Below are 23,903 nucleotides of genomic sequence, written 5' to 3'. Positions count from 1 at the left end.
GTCAACAGATAAAAATGAGCCCTTGTGGCAAACTCTGGCTTACTTACAGTTTTACTGTTGATTAATGAGCATTGTCCCTGGTGAATAAACACATTTCAAACAACAACCCAGAAATTGCTGGTACTGTAAACAATGCCCAGCCATTCACCTTAGCAACAGTATAAGAGCCATGCAGATTTCACACTTCCATTTTCTATTAGGTGTTTTGGACATGGTCAAATTGGAAAACAGCCTTAATGGTTAGTTTTCATTTAACTTGTCGAATCTGTACTCACAATAACACACATTTGTTCAAGTAAATATTTAAATATATGGACTACATTTTCCTTCGGCTTATTCAGAACATAATGTTTTGCTCAGACGGGGTCCTAAGTGGTGTCCTCCATTATTTGAATAAATTCGTTTGAAATTATTCCGGTAAATGTGTGTTTCAAACACATTACTCAAATGAGCATACTTAAAAACAGCACAATATTTTTCCATAATATTTTGTATCTGTCGGGCCCAAGCGAATCATAATCTTCTCTTCCTTGGAAAGCCTGCTTTCCAAGTTCAAAGTTCACACCATCTGTAAAGATTTTTGGCCTTCACAAACCCTCTTTCGTAAAGTGTTTTGGAGAGTAAAGGGTGAAGAAATAGTAGTCTGGGTCGTATCACTGTCAGCTTATTTTAGCCAAATTACCCTGACCTCACTGCATGGTCTAATTACACTCTATGACTGATTACATTTCCTACATTTTTTTGGTTTTAAGATGTGGTTTTTCAAAGCAGGTATAATTGCTGTATGTCTGCTGACCTTAAAAGTAACGCAGTTAATGCTTACACAATGTGTAGTTGTATAATACTATACAGAATGTACCATTTCAAATGCATTTAAATGAAAGAGTGTGTGGTTGATTTTTTTTTATAATTACTAATTAAATAAATGGGTTGTCACGGTGGCGCAGTGGGCAGCACAATCGCTGTAAAAGCAATAAAAAGACATACGGTACAGGTGAATTGGGTAGGCTAAATTGTCCGTAGTGCATGTGTGTGAATATGTGTGTATGGATTTTTCCCTGTGATGGGTTGTAGCTGTTCGTAAAACATATGCTGGATAAGTTCTCGCCAGTTCTCTGGCGGTTCTTTCCCCTGTGACAACCCCTAATTAATAAAGGGATTGAGCTGAAAATAAAATCAATGAATGACTGATACAAGAACAAACATTTATATATTGTTCAGCTGATTTAGTAAGATTAGTTTTTAATTATTAACAGTTCATTGTTTTTATGAGACTTTCTTCTAAAAATGTAAAACTAAACAAGAAAATAAATATTCTGTTCAGAAGGATTCATTAAATCAATGGAAAGTGAAAATAAATAATGTAATATAATGAATCTTCATTCATCATCCACTTAAAATTGTCCTCACATGCATTTGTCTATGGACCTTTTTCACAAGACTGTTATGACTCGTTTTATTATCAGCATCTTAAATCCTTTAAAGTTTTTATTTTTTCATTTTAAAAAAAACTTATGGACATGTATACGTATTTATGAATGTATTATATCTTCTTTGCTTCAAATTACAAAAACGAATTACCGCTTATGCGAGGGGTTTCTAATGCGAGATTCTAATATGAGATAGGACAGCAAATTTGATGTTATACTCTTCTCTGGCTGTCATCATCAGTCTCACACAATTATTTTCCTTTTTCTGAAAGTTGTTATAACATCATCATGGAGTTTTTCTTTTATTATTTTAACAAATAAGATTTAAAAAAAATATATTAGTTGTTTTCCCCCATTCACTGCGCTCTAAGTTTTCCCAACTATGACGACTTCTGCTACTGAGAAACCTGGAATTGTGAAAAGGGTCTATTAAGGACAAAAAGCATGTTTGGGGTGAGATATGAGTTAGTGACGTTATAAAAATGCAGTATTATAGAAATCCGATTTGGAACAAACTATTTTCTTTGCCAATGATGAAATTGTCCTTCATCTGGGCAACCTGCTGCTAGAGGGTTTCAGTCACTTTACAAAGACTCAAAGTCTTCTGAAGTCAGTGTACAGTTAGGCTGCTTGTTAAATTTGTCAAATTTGATAAATCCATGATAATACAATAACAAATAATAAAACCAGAACACATATAACACCAATAAGTGGGAGGGGTTTGAAAGTGTTGTCTAATTTTGTTTTCTTTTTGTCATTATATTTTTTAAGTACTTTATATGCAATGCATAACCTGTAGGGAATTGCTGTCAAATAGACAAAATGGTGACCATGCAATTTAGAAAATCAGAGGCTACTTTTAATCATAACTGTTCAGTAAAATTAGTAGTCCTGCTGTTATATCTTTCAAATATTTCCCAAGTGATGTTTAACAATGCATGGTCATTTTTCACTGTATTTCCTATTATATTTTTCTTCTGCACAAAGTATAATTTCTTTTAGTTTGGTTGGAATAAAAATAAATTACAAATGCATGATTTAACAGACGGTTTTATTAAAAGTAATGTACAAATGAGAATACTAGAAGCACTTCATACATTCTGTAACTGCCATGAAAAGTTGGTTTACAATTTTATCATTTATTTATGACAAACAAAGAAAACAGTGAAGGAATAATTTAAATAATATATAAATATATTATATTAAATATTTATATACATTTACACACAATGTTGAAGTCAGAATTATTAGCTCACATTTAATTTTCTTTTACTATCTCCCAAAGGATGTTTAACAGGGAAATAAAATTTTCACAGTATGTCTGATAGTATTTTTTTCTTCTGAAGAAAGTCTTATTTGTTTTATTTTGTTTTAAAACTTATGCTTATGTTATGTTTAGAAATGTGGTGAAAAAAATCTTCTCTACATTAAACAGAAACTTGGAGAAAAAATATTTTTATATTATATTGTATTATATACTGTATATTGATATTAGCAATAGAACAAACCACTGTTGTAAAATGAGCTGTCTAGTTAACTTAATTAACCTTGTTTAACCTTTAAATTACACTTTAAGTTGAATACTATCTTACAAAAATAACTAGTAAAATATTATGTACTGTCATCATTGACAAAATAAATTAGTTATTAAAACTGCTGTGTTTAAAAATGCATTATAAAAAAACTCTCTATTAAACATCACTAGGGAAATATTTAAAAATATTTCAAAACAGACTTATAATTTAGTTTTCAACTCTGTGTTTCAAAATGACAACTACTCACGGAATAATCTTTAATAGGATTATTTGATTATCTCAAACTGAAAGATCATAAATCTGCTCAGACAAATTTCTATTCAAAAGAGCACACTGCGAGCCAAACAGCAAACATGCATGCAATATCTCCTCATGGGATTCTGAAGGCCAACTCTGAACATCTGGGCAACGTTTGAGAATGATATTACAATGAGCTCATGCCGAAATGATGGAACGATTGGAACTGTTAATTTGCTACATTAACGTTTGTCACTGTGGCGTGGGTCATTTTCACATATGCTGCACTCATGTGTCTTTGAAGGCTGGTGCAACTCACATAGACACTTCAAAAAAGCTCAGCAATGACGTCTTTCACAGCTAGAGCTCATGTGGGTGTGAAAATGACCAATGATTACGCTTCCACATATAGTTTCTAAACTCAAAGGTCTGCCTTATACAATATGACGCATATACTGTACTGACTACCACCTGCAGTTCATATACAGTAGGTCTAATTGACCTCCTGTTGACCTTCTGTTCTTATGTTATATAAATCGAATGCTAATTCGAAATAGTACCTGCGGAAATTCTGAACCAATCATGTGCATCTAAGCCTCCACTAGCGTTCCACAAGAGTTTAGATTAGGCCTGGCTTACTTTGGCCTTACACAAAAGAGTAGCAGGAAAGAAGCCAATTGGGGAAGTGCAGCTCAATGTGCTTTTATCTTCAGGATTGTCCTAAATCAATGCTTCGGCAAACACTTCGAAACGGGTCAGATTAAACGCTTTGATTATTTGAGTGTGAAATGGCAGCATTGACCACACACAGATTTATAGTCACCACAACATCACATATAGGAGCAAATCAGGAAGAGTTTGTCTTATAATATCTATCTATTTTTAATGGCATTTACCATGACAACTTTTTGATTGTTTTTTAAGGCCGTATCAACTTTTTCCATTGTGATAATTGTTGATGAAAAACAATGTAATGTTAAAAATAGCTATTTTTGTTTATTGATTTATTATACTGTACATAACAGTTTGGAGTAATCAAATATTTCAAATTAATTAAACTACAAGATAATTAAAAAGTACAACACTTTTCATAAGGTCTCATTAGTGAAAGTTAGTAAATTAACTAACATCAATAGTAAGAAATAGTTACATTTGTTGCAGAAGTTATGTTAATGTTTGTTTAAAAATACAACCAAACTTGATTAGTTGTTTGCTTGCGCTATTAAAGACTAAGAAATAAATGCCTTCATTTAAGATTTAGAAGTAGTTTTCATCATAAGTTTAGTTTAATTAATGACAGCGTTAACCAGATAGAACTCTGTTGTAAAGTGTTTTCAGTTATAGAGGCCAGATTTAACATTCAAAATGGCTGATGATTGGAAATAAATTGCCTATTAAGTCTTCAGGTATCTGGAGATTTTAGTAAGAAATTAAAGTTAAATAAAAATAAAAAAAAACATTATTATTTACTGTATTTGGAAGTGCCGAGTTTATACTTCAATACTGTTAAATGCATGATGTTTCACAGCTAAAATAGTTCAGGTCTTGATCGCATTACAGTTCCATATCACTATGCTGAATGATGTTTCTTATGTTCTTATAATTCAACAGTCAATTATTGAATTCTTATTCTTATTGAATTCCTAAATACTGACATGTGTCTGCTGTCCGCAAATACAATGGTAAAATGGGCTAAAGACTTCAAATACTGCAAGGAATTATAGGAACAAAGTACTAATAATAATAAAAAAACTACTCGACAATGGAAGAAACATTGTACTTTGTCTTTTTACCTGCGTTTTAAATAAGTAGGCATAATTATGTTTCTGTTCTGTTGGCTTTTGTAGTGCTATACAATACAAATTGTTCTAGTACATCAATCAAGAGCAGAGGATTTCAAACTGAGATCCAGGGACCCCCAGAGGGTCAAAAAGGAAGTGCTCGGGGGTCTGTGGATGTGTTTGGAGAAAAAAACTAGCTAGCTAAATATATAAATAAAATTGATATAAATAAAACTTATTTTTAAAATCTGTTTTATGAAATTAACAAACAAATTGGACTAAAAGAACCAACAAACAATCAAATTAAAATAATTCATTAAACATTTGTAATTCAATAATTACATAAGAAGTTTAGGAAATGTTAAAATAACTTTAATCTAATCATTTTGATTACAGTAGCAATAAAACAAATCTTAATTTTAAAATAAATCATATACTTTACTAAAATAAAAAAATAACTACTGTAATTAGTAGAAAATTAGAGGAGAAGCACTTTAACATCGAGACCAGCAGCCTGTAAGTACATTTAAGACTTGTTTCAGTTGTTGTGTACTTTACAGACCTGAAACTTGCTTATAGCACTTATTCATTGTTGCTCTTGGTTGTGTAAATTGCTTCCTTGTCCTCATTTGTAAGTCGCTTTGGATAAAAGCGTCTGCTAAATGACTAAATGTAATGTAAAATGTAATGTAATGTAAGTGTAGAAAACAAAACAGATTTAACTTTATAGAAAGTTTTACGAACAAAATATTGTACCCGTTTTTAATTTCTTTTCCTTTTAATTTTTCTTTAGAGAATAAAAGTCTAAATAAATGTCCTCTATGGACAAGTTTTAATTAAAATTCAGCTGAAATAAAAACAATATCTACATTTTAAATAAAAATTTCAAACTTAAAAATATATATATTATAAATACTGCATTGACAACTGAGATAAAGTTAAGCACTCCTAAAGAAATAAATATAAATATTACAACTAAAGAACTAAAAATCGAGAAAGAAAAATAACGGTTACTTTAATACATTAAAAGTGTTTTTTTATTTAAAAAAATATATACAATTTACATAACAAGTATTAAAAACATAACTATTAAAATATATTGGAAATAAATAAAAGCCTAATACACCACTTCCATTTCTTCCAGAACAGCGCCTCCTTTTGGTTAAAATGCAATGTACAACTCAATTATCACTGCAAAACCAACAACCATATCTTTAATATACATAATAATATCAAATATCATAATAATATACATAATTTAATATCCATAGCATCTATACTTTCCCCATACTTGTTGATTCTGTTCTAGGCCTTCACATCAATCCATTCTGAGTAGTCTGTAGAGCGAAGAACAAACATTTCCAGATGATTTACTGGGGTTAAAGCATTCAGTGAGTTGAACAGAGATCTGTTTGATGAAGTCTAATAGTCTTTTGCTCTCCCACACAGAAGGGAATCTTGAAAAGTGAAGTTCTCTCTCAACTGAAAGTCGTTCTTTGTGTACAAGAGCCATTTACTGTTAAGCTCATTCCTACTCTGGAAAAGGTCAGTCCTTCTTACTGCAGGACAGCAAAGAACTTACTTTGTTGAGCACATTTTATGACTCTTTTTACGGTCATTTATCACACATGCTTATTGGGGTCTTCTTTTAAGCATATGTTGACTTGAATAGATTTTGTGCAAACAGATGGGTGGTCCGTACCGGATATGACCCCAGTGTGGCCCTTAAACTGCCCATTTCTGAGCAATATGAACTTTAAACTGGACAGAGGTATCAATACACATACAGTATAGCTGTTCCACTGTGCATTGCATATTCTGAATGAAAATATATTTCAAAATATTAACAGAGATACTTCTTTTCTTCCTTACATAGCACACCACTCAGAAACATAGATTTATAGTTTATGAAAAGGTTATTGAACAATATTTAAAATCTATGTGTTGCTAATGTTGTGCAAATAACACATTTTTATACATTTGGAGAAAATGCCAATGTAAATGACCTGGTAAGATTCGTTTTAAAAAAAGTAGTCAATACCTTTGTGTCTGAATAGTTTTTATGTATTTATTAGTGCCCATTATGATTTTGAATATACTTTTGTATTTATATTTTTTAATTTAATTTACAGTTTGATAAGTTTGCTGTGCTTCTTTTTATTAGGATGCAGATCTCATGTAACATTTGCAAGAAATTCTACAGTAAGAACTTTGTCAATGATTATTTGATGTATTTGTTGTGGAGTTACAATGATGAGTCTCACACAATGCCTTTACAAAGTTCACGGATGCACACACACACATACACACACACACACTGAATTTAACTTTGGAGTGTTTTTGCACACAAATGTGACAGGATACACATTAATATCCACGACTGTATGTATATCCGTTATGTTTTTATACAAAAACCTGATTTAATGTTTACAAACCAGGATTGAAGTGTCTTTTATAATTGTACTGACAGGTGGCTGTTGCGATAAAGATGGAAAAATTGCTGTAATTTATTACCAACGCACTGTTTTAAAAACATTTTTAACTTGTAAAACTCATTCTTGATCACATTTGATGATGATTGATGATCAGAGAGCTGAACAGATCTTTAACTCCATGCTGCTTTCTGCACGTCCTGTCTTGTTGATATGATTATACGGGTTACTAAGGATACATTTTAATACACGGCTATTAGATATAGATTTGTTGATTTAGATATATAACATAAGTGTGTGTGTGTATTATTTACTTTTTATTTTATTCCAAACAATTAAGATTAACTTCAATCGAAAAAACAAAAATGCATTCTCTTACCAAAATTAGTCAAGGTTTATCATAGTAAAAGTGTAGTATTTATTTGATTACAAGATGTATAATTTTACAACAAATTCTAGAGTTAGTGTGTAGAAAATCCAAGGCAACAGATTAACCATGTTTTTACTACATTAACCATGGAATATGTTGTTTATACCCATGGTAATCAATCAATCACAATGTTATTTTATTTCTATATATTTTTTAATGTATATTTTACTTGTAATAAAAACATGATTTATTTTTATATGCCAAAACAGCAAAAACATTCATAAACCACATCTATTTCAGTGTGCAATGTTCTAGCCTCTATAGAAGACGTTTAAAGCCATTTTCTGAAAGTACAGGCCACGACAGCAACATCTCTCAACAAACAATAGTGAATGAGGTCTTTTCTTGTACCTGTACTGAGTTACCACTAGAGGGAGTCCAAAGCCAATTCATATTATTGTGCATTTAATAAGTAGGCTATTCAGAATCATTTCAATTAAACTAAAGCTTCAAGCAGTTTTGATATTGAACCTCTTACCAATCCAAATACAAAATTAATTACTCTATTAAATCAAATTAACTTTTTGTCTGCCATATTTGAGACCCATGAGTTTCCCTGGACATCCAGTCAGATTTGAGATTTGGGTGCTTTGGTTTGAACTCAGGATTGACCATGTAATCTACTTAATGTTCAATGAGGGTATATCTGTGATATAAAATTGGTGATCTGTGTGCTGAGATATAAGAGGTTTTCATATTTTTTTTAGCATGGCAAAAGGATTAGATTGAAGTGTTCACCAGTGAAATATGCTGATAGTGAGAGTAAACATTCACAGTATGAGACGACAGGCACCCTTCTCAAAACCAATGAATTCAAAAACATAATAAATTCCCATCAAAGTAACAAACTGCTGCATGTAGAGTAAGTCAAACAACTGAGATCAAGCTGTAGAGCACATATAATTACACATGTTAGCTGTTTTATACAAGGAAACATCTTTGAAAATGAATGCATTAAAGAGATACAAATTTTACTTCACTCCCTAGTGGTTTAAGAAGATATTTTGAACATGTTGGCATTCTAAAAATAAAATGTGTTTTACATGCAGTAACACAAACCCAGTTGCCCAAATAGTGGTATGTTTGCAGTAAAATCAAGAATACAAGATTTGTGGATTCTCTTTAACCATTATTTAATTAACAAATGTAAAAATAAAAGATTTCCAATGGTTTGAATGAGCAAATAAATTCTATTCTAGAAAAATAAACTAATTTTTATTTCAATGGCTGCAACACTCTCCAAAATAGTTGGGACATTTGATGTCACATCATCTTTCCTTTAAATTAGGTTTATCTTCTAAAAATTAAGGATACTCACTGTTAAAGTTTTACAAGCAATTTTTTAACAAAGGACAAATGAAAGAAATCAGATGTGCTAGCAGTGATCATTGTTATTTGTTTCTCTTTTTCAAGACAGATCTTGACTTCAGGAAGGCCAGTCAAGTAAATTCACTCTGTAATTGCGAAACCACACTATTGTAGCATCTGCAGGATGAGACTTGATTTAATAACTGTTGACTTCCTATGAAAGATGTCATCTTGATGTCAGTAAATATTGCTGTACTGTCCTAAAATATGCCTCTTTGTCAACGGTACTAGTGCACACGTCATTAACTCATGCTGTTGGCTCTGCTGCTTCTAAACCTTAACATTTATTTAGCATCTGTCACTCACAAAAGTCTGGATGGTCCCTTTTGACAACTTTGTGTCTGTTGTTCTCAGAAACAAGTTGAAATATATGTACTCTTCTGAGACCAGTACACATTTGATGATCTGAGATCAGTTCAGCACACAACTGAGGTACAGCTTTCACCATGAGGAACAAAGACTGAAGTGGTATTTCTTGATGCAGCAGCAGACTTCTGGGATTCAGTTTTCTGAAGTTGTCTTGAGCTCACGCAGCTACATTTAAATAAAGCATCACTGTTTTTAGTGCAATGCAGACATCCCACCTCTCCCGGAAGATCCATTAGTATCTGGATGCAGCATTGATGATGTCAGACACATTTAATGGAGCTAGTGACGTTATTGTGAGGGGTAGGTAAAGGGGTGGGGTTAAGTGAGTACAATAAAAGGCATTGGATGCAGCTCAGATTGCACTGCAGCAGGTCTGCATTCAGAGACCCCTCTCAGACGATCTTATGGTCTCCCACATATCCGTAGTGGATCCCTGATCCCCGCAAATTAGAAACAATATTGTGGAAATCGTGGAGGCAATAGGGAGCGAGAGAGAGCAATACAGTATAAGATGTAATAAGCTGTAAACTACATAAAGTACTTATAGTGCAAATTGCTGCGGCCATTGGAGTTGCATGCCATGAGGCTTTCCGGGCTATGAACACAGATGGGTTGTCAGAAATATATGCTCAAAACATTTCATTCCGCCACATTTTATTACAGGTTTTGTTTTAAAAAATAGGGCACTTTTTCAAAAACCTTTAACAATACAAAATGATAATTGAATTACGTAAGTCTAAATAAACAATATATATTACATTAGAAGTCAATTATATTTTGTTAGAAGTTCGTACTCCTCGATTATAATTTTTTTTTTAAGTAATGAATGTATGTCTATGTTATAAATTATTTAAAATCAAGCTTTTACCTCCTGCAAAATGTCGAGCACATTTAGCTGAAGTTTGCTGGTTTGCTACACAGATTTGGATTTCTCTGGATTCCATCATTTTTTAATTTTATACTGTATATGTTAATTCAATTCAATTCAGCTTTATTTGTATAGCGCTTTTACAATGTAGATTGTGTCAAAGCAGCTTCACATAAATGGTCATAGTAACTGGAACAGTGTGGTTCAGGTTTTAGTGTTTAAGTTCAGTTCAGTTCAGTTTAGCTCAGTTCAGTGTGATTTAATCATTACTGAGAGTTCAAACACTGAAGAGCAAATTCATCGATGCGCAGCTCTACCAATCCTGAACCATGCGAGGCAGTGGCGACAGCGGAGAGGGAAAAAAAACTTCACCTGATGGGAGTGAAGAAAAAAAACCTTGAGAGAACCAGACTCAGTTGGGCACGACCATTTTAATTTCTCCGCTGGCCAAAAGTCTTGTGCAGAACTTCATTCGCCGTGGTTTATGCTGGAAGATGGCCTCAATGAAGACTCGTCTGTCCCTGGAGCGTCGCTGGAATCAGACACATGTTCTCCACTCCCCACGACCATCAGCAGCTCAGGATATGGCCTGGTCCCGGATATGGAATCCTTGGGATCATCACGTCGCTGGTCTTGGATCCAATCAGTGACTCCGCCTAATCTGAGGACCTCGGGATGAGTATCCCCAGGTGAAAATAGAGAATAAAGAGAATAATTAGCGTAGCTGCTGTTCATAGTGTATATAAGCAAGATGCAGAAGCCTGTGTGGAACCCGCTAGGTGATGCATTGAGTGTATGCTTTACTAAACAGATAGGTCTTTAATCTAGTTTTGAACTGGGAGAGTGTGTCTGAGCCTCGGACATTACCAGGAAGGCTATTCCAGAGTGTAGGAGCCATGAAAGAGAAGGCTCGACCTCCTTTACTTGATTTTGCTATTCTAGGTACTACTAGAAGCCCTGAATTTTGAGATCTTAAGGAACGAGTTGGTTCGTAGCGAGACAGAAGGTTGGTTAGATAAACAGGAGCTAGATTATTTAGAGCTTTATAGGTGAGAAGTAATATTTTAAATTCAATACGAAACTTAACAGGCAGCCAGTGTAAGGAGGATAAAATTGGGGTTATATGATCATATTTTCTAGACCTGGTCAGAACTCTGGCTGCTGCATTTTGTACTAATTGAAGTTTGTTAATAGAGGATGCTGGGCAGCCAGCAAATAGAGCATTACAGTAATCCAGTCTCGAAGTCATAAAAGCATGGACTAGCTTTTCTGCATCTGAGATGGATAGCATATTTCGTAATTTAGCGATATTTCTCAGATGAAAGAAGGCAGTTTTTGTGACATGGGATATATGGTTTTTAAAAGTTAGATTGCTGTCTAATATGACACCCAAATCTTTTATAGTAGAGCTAAAGCTAACTTTGTATCCCTCTAATTGTAAATTGAGTTGCGAGATCTGCTGTGTGCAAGATTTAGGCCCAATAAGTAATAATTCTGTTTTGTCTGAGTTTAAGAGAAGAAAATTGTTGGTCATCCAGTTAGTTGATGGCGACGCAGTGGCGCAGTAGGTAGTGCTGTTGCCTCAGAAAGAAGGACACTGGGTCGCTGGTTTGAGCCTCGGCTCGGTTGGCGTTTCTGTGTGGAGTTTGCATGTCCTCCCTGCGTTCCCGTGGGTTTCCTCCGGGTGCTCTGGTTTCCCCCACAGTCCAAAGACATGCGGTACAGGTGAATTAGGTAGGCTAAATTGTCCGCAGTGCATGAGTGTATGAATGAGTGTGTGTGGGTGTTTCCCAGAGATGGGTTGCGGCTGGATATATTTTATTGTATTTTTGCCAATTAAATATAAGTTAAAGAGAATTCTTTCAAATCATACAGTATATGCTTTATTTAATTGATTTTACAAAACATTTCAGCTTTTTTAAATTAGGGAATTTATATTTTAGTGATAACACAGCTCTAGAAAAAAATATTAAGAGATGTTTCCAGATATGGCGACATAGTGGCCCAATAGGTAGTCCTGTCGCCTCACAGCAAGAAGGTCGCAGTTCAAGTCCTGGCTGGGTCAAATGGCATTTCTGTGTGGAGTTTGCATGTTCTCGCCACGTTAGCGTGGGTTTCCTCCGGGTGCTCTGGTTTCCACCACAAGTCCAAAGACATGCGGTACAGGTGAATTGGGTAAGCTAAAGTTGTCCTTAGTGTATGTGTGTGAATGAGAGTGTATAGGTTTCCCAGTAATGAGTTGCTGCTGGAAGGGCATCCACTGCGTAAAAAAAACATATGCTGGATAAGTTGGCGGTTCATTCCACTGTGGTGACCCCAGATTAATAAAGGGACTAAGCTGAAAAGAAAATGAATGAATGTTTCTAGACGTGTTACTTGGTGATAAAATGTACATAAGCACAGACACCGATCTATTGGTCTTTATTTGGCCCTCAAGACTTACTGTAGTAGTGCACAATAGTGCTGTGTTAAATTTAGGTTATACTGGCTGCTTTAGAGATAATGATTGTTTTTAGATACAACACACCCCATCCTCATGTTTGTTGTTTATCCCGAAGGTCTCTCTGTTCATTCTGGCAAATCGGTTGAGGTTAATATTGGGTTCAAACTCAAGATGTTTCATAAGAAATCGAGAACCACAACGGTGTGGCTTGGCTAAACCAGACTACTTTGAATTACCTCTTGTAGATAAATTAAAACCAGACTTACAATAACATATCTTCTCATTTTCCAGTTCAGTCCACATGCAAACGGTTACTCAGTCCAGCTAGCAGTTATGTCATGATTCTTTTCAGCATTGTTCTCTGTCTTTGATCAAGTTGAATGCCTAAAAAAAGAAAGGAAGCAAATGCACCTCTGAAGATAAAAATAACTTTCAATGTGCTCTTTTTCAAAAAGGATGCCACAGTGAAAGAGATATCTGCCAACCTACAGACATTTATACACACAAGAAGTCTTTAAGCTTTGCGTGTTCATTACTTTGAACTCATTTGCACATAAGATCTCAGTAGAGAAAAGGGTAAAGGACCGGAAATCTAAAAATAAGATCATTTTTGGCCATTTCTCTAGACATTCATCTCCTCTGATCGTACAAATGTAAAGAGGACAGAATGAGTTTAAACCCACCTCGGCTTGAATGCTGTAGAAATGGAAAACTGTAGGTGGTCTGGTTTTGTGACAGAATTCCGTCACTGTGGCAGTGGAGAGATAAGCGGAAAACGGCATTGATGTGAGTCCCGTTTTACTGAGCGTCTGTTCTCTGTCCACATGAGGCGGTGATAAACCTGTGAAGGTGTGGGGTTATTCAGAGGCCAGTAATAGACATATGGCAACAGGATGCAGTTCATACACCGTGGAAGTGATGGAGCGAAATTAAATAATCAGAGGTGATGATAACATCCACCGTTCAGTGTGAGGGAAGCAGATAGTGGTTTAACCGAAGGTAGCGACCTGTTTTTTTATTCTGGGAGTATTTTGTTTTTGCAGTCTATTCATCCTATCAGGCCAATGTTGGTTACTAAAAAAAATACCCGATGAACATCCATCATAACCATGGCCTATTTAAGCGGACACATGTGACATTTAAACAGCAGGGGGCTCCATATTGTTAATCATTTAAAAAATTCTAAACGTATAGATTAGTGGTCTCACACTCAATTCCTGGAGGGCCACAGCTCTGCAGATTTTAGCTCCAGCCACCTCCAAATCACACCTGCTTGATTAGTTGGATCAGCTGTGTTTGATTAGGGTTTGAGCAAAACTGTGCAATGTTGCGGCCCTCCAGGAATTGAGTTTGAGACCCATGATGTATAGTCAGAAAACAGACAGACACACCAGACAAATTTACAATTTATATGTCAATATTTCCCCAAATTTTAGGCAATGTTTTCTTAAAATTGTTTAAACAATATTCAAAAGTTGCAATAACTAAAAATAGGCAATTACAACAATATGTGTTGACTTAAACATACAGCTGCCTTCACGTTATAACGCAAATGAATTAAAGGACATTAAAACATCATGTATGGCGGGTCAGCTTTTTACTGAGAAATTATTTGCTTTGCTGTGTATTTTAAATAATAATGTTAATAATAAAATTAATATAAGTAATCTAAATAATAATATAAACATGCATTTGTCCACCTCTATAGTTCATAACACGGTGAATGCGTAATTCCAATCAATAAAGTAACTGTTCACAAGACTTTTCCCGTAAAATTGTTCATACATACAGCCTAAAAGTAAAGTCAAACTGGATGCTGACATACAGTAACCTCCGAAGTAGCTAATCGGAAACTGTAAGTCAGAATACACTATCCCTGAAAACACTGAAAACTTAAATGCATTTTATTAATAAATTAGATGTATTTTAAATAAACACATACATTGTGTGTTTCCCTGAAACACTGCATCACTGAAACATATGTAGGCTATTATACAAACTAACATTGCCAAAAAAAGTTGACCCCCTCGGATCGTCAATGTTGACTTGCCATTGACATTTTATAACAGTAAAAGAACCTTACAAATCCTAAGAAAACTTTAAACTCTTTTCGACCCCCTGGGTGTGATTATTCGCAGCCACAACTGTCAATCATTGCATCGCTCGCAGATTCCCGCCAGTATGAAGTTGGAGGAGCTCATGCTACCACTGACCGCCGGTAAAAACGCGCTGTCAATCATTCATTCTGTCCAAACCGCCTGACGTCACAGGAGACGCCGTACTCACCGCCGCGCTACCTGTCAATCATTCCTTCACGGCGGGCGCGAGGAAGACTCTGCGCTGCCGTCCACAATGCTGAGTGTCGAGGCAGGATCAGGTGAGGAGAGCAACGCTCTGTGTGCTTGAACGCCGTTATCCGGTGGAAAATAAACAAGAAATATGGATAAACGCGACAAAAAGGCGAATAAAGACTCAGGAAGCAAGTCGACTAAACGCACAGGGAAGCTGTTCCGGAGGAAATCGTTTAAATCCGTGGAAAGTTTGGTGAGTAGGATCTTGAAAAGTTTGGGAAGCTTAGCAAGCGGCGGAGAAACAGCCGAACGGTCGGATGCTGAGGATGATGACGGAGGGTTTGGAGAAAGCGCACCTTGCGCGGGAAACTCGGTGAAAAAGGAGGACAGCAGCACCAGCAGCAGTCAGGTGAGGAAAAGTTCGTCTCTTACCAGCCGTTCCTCCGCGAAAGAGCGAATGTTTTCGCTGTACGGTGATAAAACCCCGGGTGTGCTGGGTCTGAAGAACCACGGGAACACCTGCTTCATGAATGCCGTCGTGCAGTGCTTAAGCAACACAGACCTGCTCGCTGAATATCTTGGTTTGGAGCGATATAAACGGGATGTTTGTCACAACGGAATAAACGGATTTATAAGGAACGGGAACGGGCAGAACGAGAAAGGAGAGGTGACGGAGCGGCTCGCGGTTTTGGTCCGAGCACTTTGGACATTTCAGTACACTCCTCAACTCTCTGCTGAGTTTAAGGTAAACTTATTCATGAGTTTCTTACTTTGTCTCTTGGGCCTGTCTGATGCTTTATTCACCTATTATATGGCCAAGAACCAGAAGTTAATATTGCTCAAATGTCTTAAGAAACTTTCCAGCTTCCATGCCCTTTGCAATAACTATTACACTCAAAAAATATCGGCTATATATTTTTACTTGTTCAAATTACTTAATTGCAATGAGCTGAAACAACACAATTTTTTAGATTTCATTGGGATAACTTAATTTTTTTATGTTCAATCCACATAAATTGATTGAAAGTGTTAAGTTAATCGATTTCTGTTGGGTCAACATGAATGAATTATGTGGAACCCAGCATTTTTTTACAGTGTAGGTTACTGGAGGAAGTAATGAGTGTTCTCAAAGTTCTTGCAGGAACATTTTGGCTGAAATGAGATATATTAGAGGTGGCTTTACACTACAGTCCAATGTTACAATAACTTTTTAAGGTCTTAAAGTGACAGTTCACCCAAAAATGAATATTTACTCACTATATACTCATCCTTAAGCGGTTTCAAACCTTTATGACTTTCTTTAATATGTTGAGCACTAAAGAAGATATTGTGAAGAAAGCTAGAAACACGTAACTATTGACTTGCACTTCCGTGAACAAGTGAAGTGTGAGTAAATAAATGATGACAGAATTTCATTTTTGAACTATTCCTTTAAAGAGGGGCTGCACGGTGACGCAGTGGGTAGCACGTTCGCCTCACTGCAAGAAGGTCACTGGTTCGAGCCTCGGCTGGGTCAGTTGGCGTTTCTGTGTGTAGTTTGCATGCTCTGGTTTCCCAAACAAGTCCATAGACAAGTGGTATAAGTAAATTGGGTTTGTGTGTCAAGGAGTGTGTCTGGAAGGGCATCCTCTGCATAAAACATATGCTGGATAAGTTGGCGATTCATTCCATTGTGGCGACCCCAAAACAATAAAGGGACTACTAAGCCGAAAAGAAAACTAATATGTAAATGAATGTATCCCTTTAATGCAAAATTCTCCTAAAGGTTAAGGTTCTTTATCAATGGAACAATGACTTTTTACCACATCTAAACTTGCCCTTTAAAATAAGCAAATAAGGCTGTTTATTTTTTTCACACTAAGATGTTTGTTTCCTTTAAGATCTGCTCACTGTACGTTGCTTTTGGGAACCAAAACTAGTTCTTCAAGGGCCTCACTCCAAAAAAAGAAATCTTAAGCATAAATATTGATGTTGATAAAAAAAATGCACATGTTATGCGTCAACTACCTTTACATAACTTTAATATCAACTCACAAAGCTTTCTCTGACGTGGCCATTTTATTGAGTATGTGCGCAAACGCTTTCCCACAGGATGATCTCTTCTGAGCAAAAAATAGATGCAGGATGAGAAACTTTCCACAGATAACATTATCAACGGAGAGTAAACTGAAAAACTAGAGTGCTTTCTCAGATAAGACATCGACACACTGGATACTGACCACAAATCTGGAACACAATTCTTATGTAACACTTTGCTTTTTCAGAAATGCACTACTAGTATAATACATTTACTACAGAAATGATGACAAAAGCGGCTTGCCACTAGTCTTTGAGACAGAGCAGACAGAAGGCTGAAGATTTATTTCTTCTTAGCAGTTGCGTATTATACATGTAGTCCTGCTTTTGTCATTTAACAGACATCTACCTACCTGACTTTAAAAAGGTATGACCAGCTTAAAGAAATGAATTAGGTTACTATTTTTAAGACTAGCTTAAACAGTTTTTATAACTAGCCAATAGTGAAAATTGGCAACAAAATCACTCAGCATTGTTGAAACTTCTTGCTTCACTTTTGATGCCCTGATTTGACCTGGACTCACTTGGATATTATCTTCAAACCCCCTTTAAAGGAATAGTTCACATGATTAATATATAAGTAAATGATGACAATATAATATTTGGGTAAACTTTTGCTTTAAGATTTATTTCGAGTAGATGTACAATAGAATGCATCTAGCAGTGATACTTTTAAAATGAAATATTATGCGTTATGTTTTCTTTTCTTTCTTTTTTTTTTTTACTTTATAGCGAGTTAAGCCATTTATCTTGAAGTAGGAGTAGCTAAAGAGTATAGGTGGGAGAAATTGAGAAAATATTCACAGAGAAGTGGCTGGTGTGTGGCCATAAGGTAGACCTGCTCTGATGGGAAACAGAGGCCCAGCTCTATTCACACCCTACTATCCAAAGTCTGAAATGATTGCTTTGAAGGAGTCCAGTCAGGGCAGAATGTTAAGTGAATGAAGAATTACAAGAACGTTCAAGGTCAAAGTAAGGCTTTGCTCACTATATAGGTGACAATGACTGCAACGTATATAAATATGTTTTATATATAGATAAATCCACATCAAGGATCATCAGTGGCTCAATCTGCACAATCTGCACCCAATCTGGCACGATGGCACAATCTGCATCGGGAGTTAACATGAACTAACAATGACTGCATGTATTGTTTATCTAACAGGAACAAGTACTTTCATAAGTGAAATGTTCATTGATTGTTCATGTTAGTTAAAGCATTAACTAACATTAACTAGTACAACCTTATTGTAAAGTGTTACCAAAGTTTCTTGTCATGATTTAAAACCATGTTAGTGGCTAGATAATAAAGGCTGGCTAGGATGATACAGAGAGACCAAATTAGGGATGCTCATTTCGGTTAATTTGGCTAACCGACAACCGCCTAGCCCACAGCACTATTACGATTACAGAAAAGTTTGTGCTGTTATAATTCACTTACCTTTTAATACGTTTTGGTGCGATTATAATCCGCTATTAAAAACAACAACAACAACAACTAAATGTTTTGAATGGGTAATGTAGCCGTGGTGGGATGCATTTTGGTCCTCACCATGGAAGAATGAGTGTAGCGGGAACCATGCTCATTAAAAGTTCTCTGTAGTTGTCTTGACAACACAAACTGCGGCTCTGGGTTAAGCCGCGTGCAAAACACTTGCGGTTTTTAGCAAACTATTCAAAAGATGCTCCTCTTAAAGCAAAAAGACATTCGATCGGCCCCTTATGCAGCCAAACTAAAAATATATAAAATAATATTTTTTAATCGTTTAACTGATAACATTAATCGGTTACAAACGCACCCTTTCGGTTAACGGTTAATCGATTATTTTGAACATCCCTAGACCAAATGGTAAGGTTATCAAAGCTAGTGTGACGGCATGTTTGCTTTATTAGCAAAGCATCTTCCTGGTACGTCCTGGTTGTATTCAATTGCCCTCCGTGCACTCTAAAAAGTGCTGCGTTGCTGTAACCCAATATTTTGCTATACACATACCAACCGGTCCACTGGGTTAAAAGGTGTCATTTAAATTGAATTGAAACATTTTGTAGCACTTTACTTTCTGCAATCTACAAAACTGCACTTTGTTTCCAAACTTTGAAATTGTGCGCATACACATTACATGTATATGTGAGTCTATAGCAGGGGTTCCCTAAATTTTTCAGCCCGTGACCCCTAAAACAACAATGCCAAATTCATCTTAGGTGGTGACACAAACAGGTGTATGCAAATGTTGCTTATACAACAATAGGCCTATATAAACACAAGCATATTAACAACACAAAAGTGCAACAGTCAAACAACCATATCACTTTTATAGTCATTTATTCAGTTGTTTAATTTAATATTAACCTCAAAAAGAGGCTCGTGGACACAATGTTTTCAGTCTGTTCTTGGTTTAATTTTGGAGACAGCTAATCAGAGATCATCCTTAATGTTCAGTTGTGGCCTGTATTTGTTTTTAATGCATTTGCTTGCATAAAGGTGCCATAAAGTTTAACCTGGTGCAAAAGACCATTTCGAGGAATGTAAACCAAAACAATGGTGCCATCAGATTTTCCGTTTTACATTTTAATTTCTATAGATTCAGAGAATCCAAATAGAGCCACATCTTGACAAACATTATTATGATAGCTGTTTTAAAATAACGTTATGATTCAATTGCCTCTTATTGCAGTTATGAAATAGTTTATTTACAAGCAGCAAATGTTTAAGGGCCAATGACATGACCACATTGAAATGATCTATAAAATCAATTTGCTGCAGTTGACACTATTGCTGTGCTGTTAATCTAATGTAAGCACACCGATCCTATAAAAACAATTTAAAAGCTGATGTTTTTTCTGTTGCATGACATGTTGTTTTTTTTAGTATTAAATTTTTTCTTCTTCTGTGTGTTATTGTTAAAATATGATAGTCAAAATAGTTTAATACAATTTATTTGACATTTTTAAAATCCCCAAGCGACCCCCGTCATTGTCCCTTGACCCCCCAGGGGAAACCACTAGTCTGTAGAACCAAAACAAAAACAGTGGACGAGATAAACTGAATGTCTGCAGGCTTTTTGTTTTCTGTTAATTTTGTTTTGCCATTGTCTGTTTTTTAATTCTTAAAGTGCTGCTAGCCGTTGTCTTGTATTTCATGAATCAATAAAAATCTTCAATGTTCTACTGATTACAAAAGTTACCTACACATTGTCTGAGAGTGGGTAAATTAACGTCAAGTTTTCCTGTAACTGTCTATTTAATTTAACTACATAACAAGACCACATTAACAAGCTCATGTGATTCAGAGTCTAATGACTTGCATGTTGTAAATTTACATGAGGCCCCCTGAGACATGATTTGCTTTTTCCTGTGTTGATAGAGCCAGACTATCTTGTCTAGAAACAACATAAACTCTCTCAGCTTCTGAGACATCTACAAGAGTTAATGAGTGCCTAACTGCTGATACGGGGAGCCATCTATAAACAATCAAGAGCTCTGCCCTATAATTTAAGCCTCCCACTGCGCTTAACTTCATTTGCTTAATATTGCTTTCCGTAAAGTGCAATCTATTTCTAATTAGACTACAGAGAACCTGAACTACACTGTGAAAGTATTACAAGTGGTGACTGGTTCAATTATGCAGTTTTTAATGCCACAGAAGAGCAATATCTTGTGAAAAAGCTACTTGTGAGCTGGAACTCAAACCAATGATTTGTTAAAGGGTAAAATGGGCTGTTGGTCGAGATGGCATGTGGTTGATGGATGACAGGCTGGTATTTCTCAGTTCACAAGGTCATTTTGTGTACAGTTCCTGACTGATGTCTAGCTAATCCTTCTCGCAAGGCAGCATAGCCGAGTTAATGGTTGATTTGAGTCAACATTAAGTCATTGCTGTGTAAGTATTGAGAATAAAAAGGTTGCCATCAAAATTTCAGTGCAAGTCTGCTGGCTTTCACTAAAAATGTTATAAAAAGTGATGAAACAAGCAGATAATTGCATTTAAATTCACAGCCTTTCTCACAGAAAAAAGTTTTGTCTGGAGGGGTATGCAGAAATTAGGGCTGGGACAATAAACAATATAATATCGAAATGTGATAAAATTTATGTCAATATCAATGATAAGCTCTAGACTTTTTTACTCTATATTGATCTAAGAGCCAATCACAGCAGAAATGTTCAACAATGGGAATCTAAAAGTGTGTTGATACTAAAGATGTACCGAATTTTTAGCCACCGAAAATGTATCGGCCGAAAATATGTTATGCTGTTTAATTTTTGTGGCTTCAGTCATTGTTGGGGTATTCTTTTAAATCTAGAAGCATTAATAACTTATGTTAATGCGTGATATGTAAAATAATTATCAAGATAGCATTTTCGCCCAGCCCTAATGGAAATCTGTAAGCCTACATGTTTAATTTAGTTTGTTCAGCGCAAAGATTTGTTTCAAAACTATTTCTAAATTAAGTTCCAATTTCCAGCAAATGAATAAATGAACAACAATTACAAAGTTTTGGAGTTAAATCCAAACACATGTCCTATTTTTATGCCCCATATGGTGATGTATATGTCTCCAAAAGACGACAGGTGGACAAATCTAAACTTGTTTTTATTAAAACAAATATAAATATGCATATAATTAATAATAATAATAATAATAATAATAATAGCACTATACAAATGCAAATGGTCATGAATGAACTGAAAAAAGCCCCTCGGTCAATTGCACAGTCTATTGTGTGTTATGTGTGTTAAATGTGACACAGGGCTGAATAGTGGGTAGCACTTTGTTAAGGCGCATTGTTGGCGCCTCACAGCAAGAAGGTCTTTGGTTTGAGCCTTGGCTGGGTCAGTTGCTGTTTCTGTGTGGAGTTTGCATGTTCTCCCTGTGTTGGCGTGGGTTTCCTCCGGGTGCTCTGGTTTCCTTCACAAGTCCAAAGACATGTGCTATAGGGGAATTGAATAAGCTAAATTGTCCGTAGTGTATGTGTGTGAATGAGTGTGTATGGATGTTTCCCAGTGATGGGTTGCAGCTGGAAGGGCATCATATTAATCTATGGTGACCCCAGATTAATAAAGGGACTAAGCTGAAAAAAATAAATAAATGAATGAACAATGTGGCGCAAAGCAGGAAAATTAGGGTTGCATTGGTCTGAAAATAACAACAAATCGCTCCAAACACATCTTGCGCCTTATTGCGCCAAGTGTATGGTATGGCCCTAGGTTTTGATAGTTTAAATTTAATACAATTTTAAATACATTTTTATGATTTTTTTTTTGTTAAATAAAAAGTTGAATTAGTTTTTATCAGTCTTTTTTTTTTACCTCTCAACTTGAAATGTATTAAATCACAGAAATGTCTTTCTATACAGTGTATGTAATTGAATCATGGGATAAAAAAAGGCTGTGAACATCTACCACTGTAGAAGAAACAAAGAAGAAAAAAGCAATAAAATGAATGGTGACATTCAAGTTTAAGGACCAGCTTTATACTAATACTAGTTTATCCATTTCTGCACAAAACTGCTGTCATAGTGCAAACCTCTTCCGGCTGAGCACTCAGCGATGAAAAGAAAGCTATTCTTTTTTTTTTTTACATAAAACTGACAGGAATTCTCAGTTTAATGCGACTGATAACTGGAGGCCTACATTTCTCAAAGCTTTCATACAAGCCAAAGAAAATTCATAGTCACTAGGGTATGTATAAAAACTTGTACTATAAGAAATGAAACATTAGGCTACATTTTCGTCTTCACCACATAAGTCTAGTGACCTCTGACCTGTTTATGAGGCATATATAGCAATTTCTTTGTCACATGCTCTTAATTGTGCCCTAAATTGTTGTTCCTCTCCTCTGAGGACGAGGCGTTTAGTCAGGGATACTATTAAGAAAACTAGCTTTCATTCTTTTGAAGATGGCTTAAACTCTGTGACCACATGACCCATTTTTACGCAGTATGACTAATATTAAGATTATTACGTTATCTCAGTCTGTAGGCCTACGGCTTCATATTATTATCTGCAATTTGCTCCCAGCTGCAAGATTGAGTTCGTATGGTTAATTCTGCTGTAATTAATCTTTATGTCACTCAGCATTAAAACTATGATTTTAAATACACCTGACATTCTAGATTACTTAAAACTGGATTACGAAAACGATGTGGACTATATTGAGACTTCTGCTGCCTGAAAGTCATGTTAGAGTGATGGTTTATGAGATGTAATATGATATACACAATTTATTTATACAATATAACTTCTATATAAACGTTTGAAGTCGGTAAGACTTTATACTCAACAAGACTGGATTCATTTGATAAAAATACGGAGAAAACACTGAAATAATATTACAGTTCAAAGTTTCTGTTTGTAAATAGATGTCATGTAAATATTTAATTTGTGTTGCTTAATATTGTTGAGGAAGCATGGTACATTTTCAGAATTCTTTGACTATTACTGTAGATAGTTTAAAAGAACATTATAAATGTATTTACAAAACTTTTGATTAATTTAATGCAGTCTTGTTGAACTAAAAAACAAATCTTACTGTCTTCAAAACGTAACACACCTCTCTTTACGTCAGGGGTGTCAAACTCTGACAACCCCCTTGGTTTAATTAACTTTCTGGCGAGCCACACCCTTGCACAGTTTAGTTCCAACC

The 23,903-nt window shown here is 35.3% G+C and overlaps 1 protein-coding gene and 1 long non-coding RNA gene across 15 annotated transcripts in view; one reads left to right on the top strand and one right to left on the bottom strand.

The window, feature by feature from the left end:
• Positions 1 to 23,903, top strand: part of usp43b (ubiquitin specific peptidase 43b) — a 154,603-nt gene that overhangs the window by 40,373 nt on the left and 90,327 nt on the right. For 4 of the 14 annotated variants that reach the window (XM_087244459.1, XM_087244450.1, XM_087244458.1 and 1 more), the window contains exon 1: positions 15,243 to 15,593. The exons of 8 other annotated variants lie outside the window; for them this stretch is intronic. In XM_087244459.1, coding sequence (XP_087100585.1) covers positions 15,333 to 15,593 — 261 coding nt within the window. In that variant the 5' untranslated portion in view covers positions 15,243 to 15,332. Of the gene's footprint in view, positions 1 to 15,242; positions 15,930 to 23,903 lie in introns of those variants that run through there. 2 more of the 14 variants (XM_087244451.1, XM_087244448.1) reach the window with 1 other exon arrangement.
• Positions 8,970 to 15,907, bottom strand: LOC101886214 (uncharacterized). Its single transcript, XR_015480805.1, has 3 exons — positions 15,180 to 15,907; positions 13,577 to 13,734; positions 8,970 to 13,277 (listed from the first exon to the last, which is right to left on the bottom strand). It is a non-coding gene; the product is annotated as an uncharacterized LOC101886214 (long non-coding RNA).

The sequence above is a fragment of the Danio rerio genome, chromosome 3 (assembly GCF_052040795.2).
Source record: "Danio rerio strain M-AB ecotype USA chromosome 3, GRCz13ab, whole genome shotgun sequence".
Lineage (NCBI taxonomy): Eukaryota > Metazoa > Chordata > Actinopteri > Cypriniformes > Danionidae > Danio > Danio rerio.
The sequence above is the reverse complement of the archived record's forward strand: the minus strand, read 5'-3'. Positions and strand labels throughout refer to the sequence as shown.